At 38.6% G+C, this 14,038-nt stretch overlaps 3 protein-coding genes across 3 annotated transcripts; all 3 read left to right on the top strand.

Moving 5' to 3' along the window:
- Positions 1-3,319: 3,319 nt before the first annotated feature.
- On the top strand, positions 3,320-4,357 carry LCB1_2 (serine palmitoyltransferase component; the record flags this gene model as incomplete). The annotated part of the gene is made up of 3 exons (XM_064830864.1): positions 3,320-3,373; positions 3,448-4,219; positions 4,269-4,357. 3 exons carry the CDS (start codon positions 3,320-3,322, stop codon positions 4,355-4,357), a joined length of 915 nt encoding a protein of 304 aa, XP_064683366.1.
- A 2,274-nt stretch (positions 4,358-6,631) lies between these two features.
- Positions 6,632-7,837, top strand: rec14 (Ski complex subunit Rec14; the record flags this gene model as incomplete). Its single annotated transcript, XM_064830863.1, has 1 exon — positions 6,632-7,837. The coding sequence occupies one exon, from the start codon at positions 6,632-6,634 to the stop codon at positions 7,835-7,837; it is 1,206 nt and encodes a 401-aa protein (XP_064683365.1).
- A 4,043-nt stretch (positions 7,838-11,880) lies between these two features.
- Positions 11,881-14,026, top strand: ATC70_011676 (uncharacterized protein; the record flags this gene model as incomplete). Its single annotated transcript, XM_064830862.1, has 9 exons — positions 11,881-11,954; positions 12,020-12,093; positions 12,155-12,192; positions 12,275-12,491; positions 12,551-12,637; positions 12,701-12,750; positions 12,805-12,812; positions 12,876-13,535; positions 13,594-14,026. The coding sequence occupies 9 exons, from the start codon at positions 11,881-11,883 to the stop codon at positions 14,024-14,026; spliced, it is 1,641 nt and encodes a 546-aa protein (XP_064683364.1).
- Between the last annotated feature and the right edge of the window lie 12 nt (positions 14,027-14,038).

The raw sequence follows: 14,038 nt of genomic DNA, 5'->3' as shown, positions 1-14,038 counted from the left end.
TGGGTGAATGAGAAATTGGAGTGCAAAAAAGCAGAAAATGAGAAAGAGAAAGAAGCGAAAAAAAAAATTGGAACCGCACAGATATTAGATGATGTCTTTTTAACATTGGGTTCCTTCTCTCACCACACAAATTCACATTGGCTGCTTAAAAGGCAACCCAATTCGATTGAAGTTTTAGGCGGGCGAGAAATCTGTAGGAGGGAGTTTATAAAAAATTTATCCCCTGGCCCATTCAAAAGAGCTTCCATTTCACTTACATTCTTAAACAGACCCAGTTATCATTCGAAATCGGTTTCAATTGAGTTTTAATGGTCGAGGATATGAAGGATGCAACATCACTCATTCATGTTTAATTGATTGATTCGAGGCAACATCTGGCTACTGTGTTGCATACATTTACATCTCCACCTTTACTCTCCCTGATTGCCTAATATAAACAAAGAAGCTCCCTAAATCAAGGGAGTGAATTACAGCCCAGAGATGTTGAGATAATCACTTATACTACGTGTCCAATTTATGATAGATGAATTGATCAACATGTCAGTGGAATAGTCCAACTCGATTCCGTCAACCAGCATTTTCATCTCCAAGTTCTCATCGGAACGGCTTATAGATATACTGATTTGTGGCAATTTCACTTTGTTTTAATTTGATCCATCTCCTGAGTTGAGGCTTTGCACTTGGCTTTTAAAGGCTTGCGATTCTTTTTAAAAAAAAAAAAAACGCAAAAATGATGTACCTCTGAGAAAAAAAATCGTCGTACCGAGATTTGGAGTACAAGGCTGTTGCCCCGAGCGTCTAACGTTGAGTAAGCATGGCCTGGTTTGACAATGTGTCTGTGTCCAATATCTTGGTTGTCATGGTGATTTTCATCTAGTGCTGCCCTTTTACATTCAATCCACTTTTATCACACTATTGAATCATGCACACCATTTTGAATTCCGTTTGGAGCTTCAAATCGTTCCCTTTTTGTGATCCACAGCTATTTTCAATGCTAGTTGCCTATTTAGTACATGCGCATGGTACGCTTGTGTAGCCAGCATGTAAACCTGGTGTCTATACGATGATAGAGCATAGTAATGTGCTTTCATTCAAATAATATCAAGTCGAGCGTTGGAGAATGTGCCTTTGGTTTTAGATGGATTTTAAGATGTTTTTGCAAATCATCGCCACTTGAAAAGCGTCAACATTGATTGTCTGTAAAGCATATCCATGTTTCCTTTTTGAGATCCAAAATCAATTCAAGCAAATTTTATTTTTTTTTTGGGGGGGGGGGTGCAACGATTTGAGAAGGAACATTTTTTCCAGCACCGTTAGGTGCCTGAAGAGGATACTAAATGCATATGTTCATAACGGCGGATCCGTCCGTTGACACATCTATTTGGATTGGCTTCAACATTCCATCTGGTATTATGTGTTTGTGCGATTATGAAAGAATCAATGATATTTAATTATGTCCAAAAACGAGATTCGGTCGTTTCAATGTGATATTGGCGGGTAATGTGTCAAACCTAGAACCAATCTCTTCGCGCTAAATGCCTAGTGTACTAATGACAGCACAACAAGTGACAAGACACGTGTGATACTCTGTAACATGTAAAAGTATATATGTGTATATTAGATAAGAAGGCCATTGTGGGTTTCAAATCATGATACAATGACGATGGCATCCCAATGCCAACCACTGTGGAGCCAAGATTTAGTAAAAAGAAAAAAATCATCGAGAGGGAGGCAGTATTTGAGCGGTTTTGTTAGCATAAATGTAATTCAGATGCTCTAAAAAGCAGCCCTGGCTTGTTTTTAAAGCAAATAATGAAATTGATAGGCATTTTAGTAGTTTCAAAGTGTTTGTTAAGACTCTTGTAAACGTAAGCGGCACTTGATTCTAGTGAAATCAGGTACCAATCACTCTTGATTTGATCCAACAACCAAGAAGACGAGAAGCAAAATGTAAAACAGAGTTGACAATCTTTCTAAATATACAAGCAGTGTCAAATAATTATAAATTGGGAGATGCAAGGGGTTGGTGCTCTGGAGAGAGAGAGAAAAAAAAAGGGAGAGGGGCTGATAAATGTTTGATGTAACGAAAATTGTAGTAGATCATTACAGCAAATAAAGAAACAAGAACGTCAAGGAGAGAATGAAAGCAGCGACGAGAAAGGGAGATGATGAGCAGTACATTATCTAATTGTGTTTGTGTGTGTTTATATATACATTGCATGTATCCATACACTGCTAGAAGCAAAGTGGCAATCTGACAATTCCTTGTCCTTGCTGCTGCCCCCCCCCCCTTTGTCGACTCCCTCTTTTATCTTTGGTCTATACATTACATTTGTTGTTTATTTGTGTAAAGAAATAGAATGAAAGCACTGTTTGTGTAATATTCAAGCTAGTGTACGTATCGAAATACACCACATAATATATACTGCCATGATGGTTGTCGGTTACAGGTTGCAAACAACTTGATTTTTGTAATACATGTAATGAGAAAGAAAGTGTCAGAATGAAACTATCCTGTCAAAATTTGTCTTTACCCGGTCATCAAGAAGCAAATGGCAACAAACATCTGTAGTTGATTCAAACAAAACAAACAACTTTTTTCTTCTTCCTGTTCTTATCGACTCCTGGCATATGTTGCTCCAAGGGCTTCCAGCTTCAATGTAGCAAAGAGAGAACAAGAAGGGCTGTCAAAATGATATAATTTACCCCTCAGTTTATTTCGATTTCCTTCTCCTCTTCTGATCTCCCCCTTCCCTCGTGAACCCCTTGGAGAGACTAAATTATTTATACCAACCTCCTTAATCATGGATGATGGATCTATTTCACATCTTTGCAGTCGATTGCTGAATGCAATGGTCATTTTGAAAGAGAGATCAAGACCTCTGGGAGTGGGAGGGAGGGGGGGAGCAACATGGCATTCAAGCCAGTACAAGGCATGATACACAGAGCACAGGCCAAATCAACCAAAAGAGCATGGAGATGTGTCAATTACATCCATCTTCTCTTTCTCGCTTGACAGGTTTTTATCGAATTACGAAACCAGCTAAAAGTTGTAAAACAACAACAACAACAAATAACTGCTGCTGCTGCTGCTGCTGCTGCTACCCACTCTAAATATCACAAACCTTTGCCTTGTGCCGATCAATCAGTCCTTAACACATCCGTATTTTATTTTCACGCCTTTCTGCTTTCATATGCACGTCCCTTGAAATCTTGAGTGCACTATATAAATAGCTGTACGTTTTTGTTGCCTTTTGCTTTTTTATCTCACTCTCTTTTTCTCTCTTTCGCATACATTCTGTATATCCGTCAAACAAAAATGTATCACTCTACTGCTACCACATTACAAAGCCAATCTGCAGATGATGCCAGTGTAAGTGTTTGCTGCCAGTGGCGGTGTGGCCCTCGCCTCATTCCATTCGCATCGTGTTGATTGGTATCCATTAGATCCGTATATTTAGCCCCATCATCTTATTTCATGATGCAAAGGCAGCTGAGTACTGTAGTGATAATCAGCTGATTGAATTGAAAAAGCAAAAGGTGGATGCAATGCTGAAAACAAATGTTCAGTTTTGGAGTAATGTCATTCAGAATACCAGACGTCAAGACTTGTCACCACCCGAAACACCCCCTCCATGTAGTCAATACATGCCAACCTCACCCACCTCATCAAGCTGCTCATCACATAAATGGTATTCTGCACCACCTCACCGCCGCCGCAGTCGCCAAAGACACCACCAACGTCATCGCCGTCAGGAACAAAATGAAGAAGATGCAGAAGATGAAGAGCACGATGATGCAGAAGGAGAAGAGGAGGATGAAATTGACGAAATCGAAGACAGCGAATCCGAGAAAGAGCAACATGTCAAACCAAAAGGCCGAAAATCTGTCCAGTCTAATACAGGCAACAACAAGGCAAAGGTTGCCAACAACAATGGTAGAAGACGACGAGGCAATCTGCCAAAGAGCGTAACAGCCATACTAAAGCAATGGCTTATTGATCATAGCCGACATCCATACCCAACCGAAGAGGAGAAGCGCGGGTTAAGGATCAAGACCGATCTTACTTTGAATCAAATTAGTAACTGGTTTATCAATGCACGCAGACGCATTCTGCCGTTGATTGTATCCAATCCTCCAAATGCATTTGTCCATGAAACTACTGAAGACATCAAGAAAAGAGCAAGCAAGAAGAGAAAAGCATCTTGGACATCTGAAGGTAGCACTTGAGATACATGAGCAATGTATATAGACTGACCATGATCAAGGTAGACCCTATTGCCCAATTGTGAAAGGAGTGCCATCAAGACAGCCAGGATTTGCCTTTCATGCTACCACTTGTTCGGAGATGAGATAACGCCTCGCCTTTGTAACATGTACATCTTACCAGATTCTCCCTATCAAAAGAAATTTTTTTCTTTATATATCGTGCGCTGTTCTGCCTTTCCTGTATGTATCATATCATATACCATTCGTTTATCGTAGAATAAAATCAACCCCCCCTTTTTTTTATAATAAATATCCATGCGATTTATTCAAGAGGGTTTTAAACCGGAGCAATGGCAATCAACCTCCTTTTTTTTTCACTCTGTGTGCATGGGCTTACTAATAATGTGTCATTTCCACACTAGCCAAGACAAAATCACACCTCAAAATCTTATAATTCTTACCTAAGAATTTCACAACATGGTCAATGGTTACAAGAATAGATTTTTTTTGACATTGGTGGCACAAGATTTACAAGGCCATTGGGAAGAAATTTATAAATCGATGGATTGTCATGCATTAGAGAAAAAAAAAATTTTTTTTTACAGATGATCCCATATCAAACTAGTGTGATAAATACTCTACACCTCGAAAATAAAGTTCAAACTATATTTCATGTCTTAAATCTTGATGCTAAATGAGCCCTTCAAAAAACCCATATAGAATGATCCAATGTTGAATCATTTTGAGCGCAAGCCAAAAAAAAAAAAAAAAAAAAAAAAAAAAAAAGATAATGCCATTTTTACAATCTAATACCTCAAGCAGGTATATTGATTGAATTAAGGTTTTGTCTCATTCGCAATAAGGAGTATATCTTTATATTGTCTTGGTGTTGGATTGATGCGGCGATTTAGAGATAAAAAAGAACAGAACAGGCTTTCCCAAAATGAGTAACGATGGCTACAATCTTTCGGGATTGCCAGGAACCTGAAACTGAACAGTGCCAATGATTGCGAACCTTAATCTGACCAATTTATGCAAGCATGTCTGATAGCCAGTGCCATTTGTGTTTATGATTTCGTCCATATAGACACAAATTTATCGCAAAAATAGCAATCTATCCTAATTCACTCTAGTACTCCTTGTTTCCCGCCAAGATCAAATCAATGTGGATTTTTTTTATCGTTTCAAATGTTGCTCTTGCAGATATGAGTACATTTTCATTCATGATTGCTTCCTGTTTCAAAGGCATATCTTGAACTTTATTTTCTTTTCGTCGGTTGACATGTTGTTACAAAACATTTTTATCGTTCCATGAAATTTTCTGTTTTCCATCACTATAGAAAGAGAAATGTCTCCATTATTAATTGCCGTGTGTTGAGCGCAAATCGCTCAATTTTTGAGACATGAGAAGAATATCCTTTTTTTTTTTTTGTTTCACCCCAAAAAGAAGAGAGGAGACAGAGAGCTGGAAATACAGGGCAGAGAATAAGGGCTAATGAATGGATACCATTGTTGACTTACGCTGTAATTTGTTATAACAAACAAAACAACAATTGAACACAAGATCGATTCGCATGATATATACAATGCGCCCAACACACACACACACACACACATACATACACACACACATACACACACATACACACACACACACACACATACACACACACACACACACACACACATGCGTATATACACACATACACACACTTGTTTTGATGAACTACGGGAAATAAGCGGGTAAAATGAAATGCCATGCTCAAACTGTCTCATTATCAGCTTTTTGAAAAGAGGAGAGGAAATAAATTTCGCAAACCTTAATGACAGCCATAACAGCTCTCTATCGATTAGATAGAAAGAAACGCAATATTCCCCGAGAATGACTGTAATAGAAAGATTCAGAGGCCCTTAATGCAAAAAGACGCACTCACTCACTCTCTCTCTCTCGTCTGATCAAATGACACTCGGACCATCTTTTCTTCATTTTTGACGCCATTCTAAAACGAAAAAGAAAATTTCTATTCAATGAGGTGGGGGGGGGGATTGATAGAGAAAATAACAAATAAAGTGTAACAAGTTCTTGTGTGTGAACAAGCAATATCTATCTAAAGTAAATAAACTATGGGGTTTTTATTTTACTTTATGGTTGTTAAATAAATAATCATATATCTTGTGCAACTGTCCAAGAAAAAAGAGGTCCAGACAGTTTGCAAAATATCAGATATAAACGGAGCAAAATCTATGGAGTTGGTGAAACGACCAAAACGAACTCTAAATAATTCACCTTGGTCTATTTCCTTCCATTATAAATAGAGCCTCTTTTTCTGCTTTATCTGGTCTTTCTTTCCTGTATCTATCACTTTTTCTCTTTCACTTTTTCGTTTTTCGTTTGTTTGTACATATATATATATATCTCAGAATGACATCTGCCCTATCTCCAACTCAATCCCATTACATGAACCCAATGCTTCATCAATACAGAAAGAGAGTCATGTTGAAGCGTTCCACACATCAGATCAATGATCCCGTTGTCGTGCAACAGAAATACACATCCAACAAGAAGTTGGTTCGATTTCATGATGACAAAGATCAGCTTGAACAAGTTCGCTACTTCTTCAAAACTCAATCACCCATCACTGTCAAGGATGATCCTCCCTTTATGGATACATCAGCTGATGACTACAAGCTTACACAGCCCAACTGGCCTACAAGAAACCAAATCTTTTACAATACTGAAAGCAAGATCCGTATGGAAGCGGTGCAATTGATTGATGGTGATGTTGAACACATGGCAGAGAACAAATTTATCATCCAGGGCCGTTGCAGAGCAGCCAATCTTTCATTTCACAAACTCGTATCCATCAGATACACCTTTGATTTATGGCGTACTTACTCAGAAACTACTGGTGAATACCGTGAGTCAATTGCAAGCACATCAAACACCTGGGATCGATTCTACTTTTCAATTCCTGTGGAGGCAAAGCAAGCCACTCAAACCGTCTACCTTGCCTTGAGATACACTGTCGATGATCAAGAGTACTGGGATAACAACAATGGCATGAACTATCAAATCATCATGACTCCTGATGAATCCATTATGAATACTAAACACAACGATACCAATAGCATTACACTCATGGATGAAAAAGAGCAGGCTCTCACTCCTATCACCACTACCACTACACCAACATCATCACCATCCTCCACTACCACCACCAACACACTCTCATCACCCTTCATTCCCGAAACAACTGTCCAGGAAAAGAAAGAAGCTACAAAGGTATTGGGTAGACGATATGATTTCACTGCTTCTCTTACTGCTGCTCGCAAGCCCATGTCTCCTCCTCCTTCCCCACCTGGCACTCCTGTTGATACTGAAATCTTTAATTATACCCCTCCCGTCTTCTTTGGTGATTCCCATCAATTCGATGTTGCTCCTGCTGTTACCTATCAAAAGTCTGAACCTATTGCAATTGCTTCAAAACCCCCTGCTTCGCCGCCAATCTCGGCTGAAGGCTTTCAAATGAGCTACTCTGACTTTGTCAACAAGTATTGCTTCTATAACTCTCATTCCAATCCTATTTACAGTACCTTTTCAACTTCTCCATCTGCTGTTCTTTCCTAAAAATCCGTTTCTTATCTCATACCATATTGTAAATACTTTCTTTTTCATATTCACACTTTCACTGCTGCGTTTTTTTTTTTTGCTAATGTCTTTCCTATTATTCTTAATACCAAAATAAAATGTTGTCTCTTTTCTTCTCGAGTAATTGTTGATTGATATCAGTGCATGCTATTAACATATGAAGCGGGATGACAACCCGCAGATCCGGGCTGTTGACTGTAAGGGTAGTACTACACTCGAGAAGGGGGGGGGGGGGACATGATAACTTCTCATACACCAGCATTGCTACATTTAGGAAATGAGCCGAATTCTCATCTTCTAAATCAGGCTATGTTTTCTTGATTGCTTCTTTCCTTGGGGGGTAATGGAATCCATGATAGAATACGACGGATAGAAAAATGACTCTATAAAATGATAGCATTTGCTTAAGCTTTTTTTTTTTGCACAAATGTTTAAAATGACAGCTAACGTTATAAAGTACTATTTTTTTTATATATATATATAGTTGGTGGTATCATCAGATTCCATTTTTTTGATGTCTTCTCACACTCGGACCACATTCAATCAAGTCTGCCTTATCGATACTTTAGTGTACCTGACAATAACAAAGATCGCTGCCGATAAAAAAAAATACTCACAAGCACACACACACACATTAGCACAAACACGCATATAAAACACACAATAAATGGCGGTTCCACATGTTTTCGGTTATCTACAGGTCTCACAAATCATTCATTGGATGAGAGAATTGTTGGAAGAATACGCCATCTCTCTCTTTTTTCAATGAGAAAATCTATTTGAAACTTTTAAGCTTGTTGTTGTTGTTGTTGTTTGTAGCAAAAAAATGACCACAAAACAAATAAATTTGGATATTTTTGTGGGGTAACATTAGACAAGTTTCTCATACTCAACAAGATGGCCATAATTTCTCTCACACATCCAAGAAATCAGGCTGTTCATAGTGGCTAAACTAGATGTTCTTTCTCACAGATTCTCTGCTTTGATATGTGTTAGATCAAAAATAGACACAATATTCTATATTTCAGTTTCATATTGTCTACATCACTCCCACACCCATATACATCCAATATATACATCTATAATAGCAGCCCCAGATACACCCGCACCATATCACTGAGCTAGAAGAGACCATACGTAATACATATTATTTCATCATAATCAGCTTGATCAAAGTTATATCTTGATCCATTTAAAGTACGCTGGAATATCTCTTTTCTTCTTATACCACATGTATGCTACATACCAAAGAAAGAAGGGCTGGGCTTTTTTTTTTATCTATTTTAGGCTCTACCTCTCTAACTATAAACGCAACTCATGATAGTAAGACGAATGAATCAAAGGTGGTTTAAGCGCATTCAAATAAATAAACACAAATCAGATCTGTATCAACTACACCAATCAAATGCAGATGTTGACATTTCTATCTATTGTATGTTTTTAGTAAATCGATGGAGGCAAATGCTGAGATTTTCACCCACTCTAGACCCCCTTTCTACTCCGCGTTATCGAATCTTAGTTTATATTAGGATGTAAAGGAAACATTACCATTGGACAAATGAAAAATCCGGGGAAAGTCGGTAGTTTCTCTCTCTACGCTCTCTCACTTGCTGTCTGTGGTATAACATGTAACACAAATGTGGAGGAGGTAGTGTAAGAAGCCAGTCAGTTGGAGTCAGCCATGAGGAATGGGAGATAAGGAATTGCTTGTTTCCGCTTGTGCTTGGACTCTTGTGCATGGCTTGATTGTTATATTTTGCATGCACATCATCAGAAACTTACATAATATATACACACAAAAGATTGATATCTGATCTACTCTTTTAAACGTTTTTCCTGCATGTATAGATTACATTTACTTTAAGCCTAGTGTAACTAGAGCGTTCGTTTGATGATTTTCCAAGCTAGAAGCAAAAAGAATAATAACTTACATTTTAGTTTGTTTTGTTGGGGAGAGTGAGTTGCTCATTGCCCAAAAGAAGGCCCTTACCTTTTTCTATCAGGGTTCAACTTTTGTTACACGTGTGGACAAGTAACAATCTAATTTTGATGCTTGAATGATAACAGAAAGAGTTTTATAAGTTTCAAGTTGAAATTGCTAAATTACATGGTAATTTCATGCATGATTGTGTACTCTGCACATGGGAATTTGCCATCGAATAGAATCTATACTCACATGGTGCTGAAGCGTATCCCATCGTACAAGTTTGTTCCCAACCAAGACGTTTGCTTATCATATTATTGACACCATAAAGTTTATTACACCTCTTGAAATCACTGCCTTGCATAAAAATTACGTAAAACAAATATGCTGTGCCTGACAGAGATAATGAACATGTATCTTTCGAAAAAAAGATACAGTTTATGCTTCTGAATCGCAAGACAATCAGTTAAAAATGAGAGTTTTGCGTTTGACAAAATGCTTATTAGATAGACCCCTGTATAGAGTGTATTTACAGTTCGATATGGAGTTGAACTAGTCTCCCATCAATTAAATGGCATGATGTTACAAAATTTAGCACCAGTATCTTCTCTTACCATGCCTAACAGACGCACAAAGGAGTACTAGGCAGCAACGATCGGATGTAACAACGCCCTGGCCATTCGTCTCTAGGCTTTTGATGAAGCAAATGTTTGTAAAACTTGCCAGATTTGTTTGCAAGACATTAACATTTTTGAAAACAGAGTTGATAAATAGTGAATATTTCTAACTTTTGTAACATTTTTTTACAATTGATCCCGTCAGATATTAAAATATATTATAAAGGAAGCTGGTAAGGCCGAGCTACTTTAGTACTTTCTGATTCGCAACACTCTCTTAATTAGCTCTCAAAACCATCGTTCAACTTCATCAGGAGGCATTTGGGCAGCCACATTTTATTCTATCTCCGACTGTTTTTTTTTTCATCCAAGATTGGACAGGGTTTACTCCATTTGCGACTTGATTGAACTATTTTGCCAGTTTCGACTATATAAACTGTGCTGATCATCCCACATTCCATTATGCTTTCTTGGAGTGCTTTTCGAGACGCATTCAATGGTGCTAGTTATAAAGCATGTTTTGACTGAACTCATCTAGCAGTCTTTGAAAATATGAAATGAGGTTTTTGGCCAAAATGTCGAGATTTTATATACAAAGGTGTCACAAACAGAGTTTCAGAGGCTGCTTTGGATCGAGAGAAACATTTCAGATTAATATGTGCCATAGTAAAAGTCTTCATTTTCGACGTCAAAAACGCGATTGTTTGATTTTCGGTGAAAAGCATGAGGTATCCCTCATGCTTTTTTGGTCGATTTTCGACCATGTCAAAAAAGCTGAGCAAAGGTACCAAAAGGCAAGCGCTAATCCAGAGCAATTGTTTGGTGCTAATCTGGCGGCGTAAAACGGTCTCCAACGCAAGAAATCACTGCTCAAATGCACTCAGATTTCACTGTGTTTGCACGCTTTTAGGTAGTAAGACGTAATGTCAGTATGCTATGTGCTGGTATATGAGCTATTCTCATTGAGACAGACGTGGAGCACTTTATATCCCCACTTAGAGGCGTTTTCTAAGTGATAATAGTATGTTAAAAAGTAAAATTTCAATGTTTATTAGTAGGAAGTTTTGTTAGTGACGGATTTCATCAAGGCTTCTTGAAGAAAACCGAGTAAAAAACATCTAGCTATACGGCGATTGCTACACAGTGGAAAGGTTTTTTGGGAAAGAGTACGTTGGCGTCAAAAAACAAACATTTGCTTTTTCTGCTTAGGCTTGATCTCAACATTGCGTGCAATTTAGTTACGCTGATATGTCCCAAGCTGCATACTCAAATTTAGGTTCAATTTTCTTGATCCGCATACACAATTGACATGTGTCTCAGTATGGAAAACGCCAAAGCCAGGGCCGGAAAGAGAAAAAGCAGGTACCACTCAATTAAAATACAGCATTTATAGCAATCCGTTGATAACTCTTGATTCTCTTCAACTCTTTTTTTTTTTTTTTTTTTTTTTTTTTTTTTTTTTTTTTTTTTTACAAATCACTATGATGCAGCAATCGAATCATGATGTGGAGGGCCAGAAACCACCATTGAAGAGACTCTATTTGATTATAGCTTCGTAAGTGTCGATATATTGCGGCGGATCAGATGTATTTGATTGTTTGTATTCATTCCCTTAACAAGACTATGTGTAGTTTCGTTTCTAGCAGCCTTTGATAATATCATCGTAGCCAGCAACACACCATTGATAGCAACAGGTATTTACACTCGCCTGTCAAGCGTTCTATTATGCTAATACAGACTATCCGTGCTTCACAGAGTTCAATGGATTTGGATTATACGGCTGGGTCAACACTGTAAATATCGAGATTTTCACGATTAATAATCACATATTCGATTTCTGCTCACACACACATAAAACAAATTTCTATAATTCAGGCCTTTTTGTTAACAGCATCCACATCTCAGCCCTTATATGGACGATGTGCAGACATGTTTGGCCGAAGAATATGTTTCCTGTTTGCAACAGCAAGTTATTTGATAGGTGCTGTACTTTGCGGCGCGGCACAATCAATGGTAATGTTGATTGTTGCACGTGCACTGTGTGGATTGGGAATAGGCGCATTTGACACATTGATGAAGATTGTAGTCGCAGGTAGTGTATACATACCGTCAGATGATGATTTCGATCTCTTGTGTTAAGGATACATTTAGACCATATTCCTGTGCGATATATTGGCATGTACCAATCCATGTTGGGGATATCTTGGGGATTAGGCTATGTCGTGGGAGCGCTTGTTGGTGAGTATTACATGCTAGTTTATCACGGTTGACATGTGATGGCTAATCGATCGTGGAGCACAGGCGGTGTCGCTGCGGAAAATACTGGATGGAGATCTGTCTTTTGGATGGCTGTAGGTGTGATTGCCTTGAATGCATGCTCATTATACTAACGATACTACATATAGCTTGGATTGTAAGTAGGAATTGGATTGTATTATAGTTGAGAAGGATGCGAGCCTAACTAATTGTTAAAAAGCTGTGTGGTCGCATTAGGGTTGATTTTCATTGCCATTGAAGGCCATTGCAGCATATACAGCGAGAATATCGGTCATGTCGATTTCATTGGTATCATACTTTGGTGCATTGGTGTAGTCTGTTTGGTACTGGCATTGAGCTGGGGAGGAACCACTTATCCATGGAGGAGTGCTGTCATCATTGCATTATTATGTGTCGCAGGTGTGTTATTGATCGTATTTGCTGTATTTGAGCAAAGACTGGCCAAAGATCCGATCATTCCTCGCGGTATCTTTGCAAACCGCAGCACTGTGCTTATCCTGATTGCTGCATTCTGCTATGGAGGCTGTTTCCAATCACTCATGACCTACGTACCTCTTTATCTTTCGGTGATACGACAGGAGTCAGCCATGGCGTCTAATTTGGAGCTTTTATGCTTAGTACTGCTCGCTTGTATATTCAATGTATTAACAGGGCTCCTCATTGTCAAGACGGGCACATATACATGGGCCACTCGAAGCTCCTTATGTATACTCGTGATTGCGTGTGGACTGTTGCAGCTGCTCAATGTTGATTCAAGCCGTGGGTTGATTGTGGGATTAATGGTAGTGACAGGCATAGGAAGTGGTGGCATGATCAACAGTGAAATTATTACAGCGCAAGCATCCGTTTCAATTGAGCAGTAAGTGGACCCATCATCCAAACCAAGAGTTTATGTTGATTTATAATTGTGAATTCAGTGTACCTGCTATAGTAGCCTTTATGACCTTTTGTGACCAAGTAGGTGGTATAACAGGCATCACAGCACAGGGAAGTATTCTGTCCAACACATTGAGCTCCAAATTGCATGCAATGCAATTGCCTGGAGTGACACCTGAACTTGTACGCCAAAGCTCTGCTTATCTCTGGAGTTTACCTGAACCTACACAGTCTATTGTGATGGATGTATATATGCAAGCAGTGAAAATGTCTTTTTGGGGATCGTTTGCATTTGCTGCGGCTGGTCTACTCGCTACTTTGGGGCTCAAAGCCTATGTGATGAGAGAGGATATGAACAATGTCAGCACCGCGACCTCTACTTTGAACGAAAAAGAAAATGGCAATGATGAAGATGGTGCGATTGTGGATGAAAACCCCTCTTCCGTTATTAGAGAAACACGTAGAAAAGAATAACAACATATACTA

This window comes from Mucor velutinosus, assembly GCF_035048745.1.
Source record: "Mucor velutinosus strain NIH1002 chromosome Unknown tig00001564, whole genome shotgun sequence".
Taxonomy (NCBI): Eukaryota; Fungi; Mucoromycota; class Mucoromycetes; order Mucorales; family Mucoraceae; genus Mucor; species Mucor velutinosus.
Note: the sequence above shows the minus strand (reverse complement) of the source record. Positions and strands in the feature narration are given on the sequence as shown.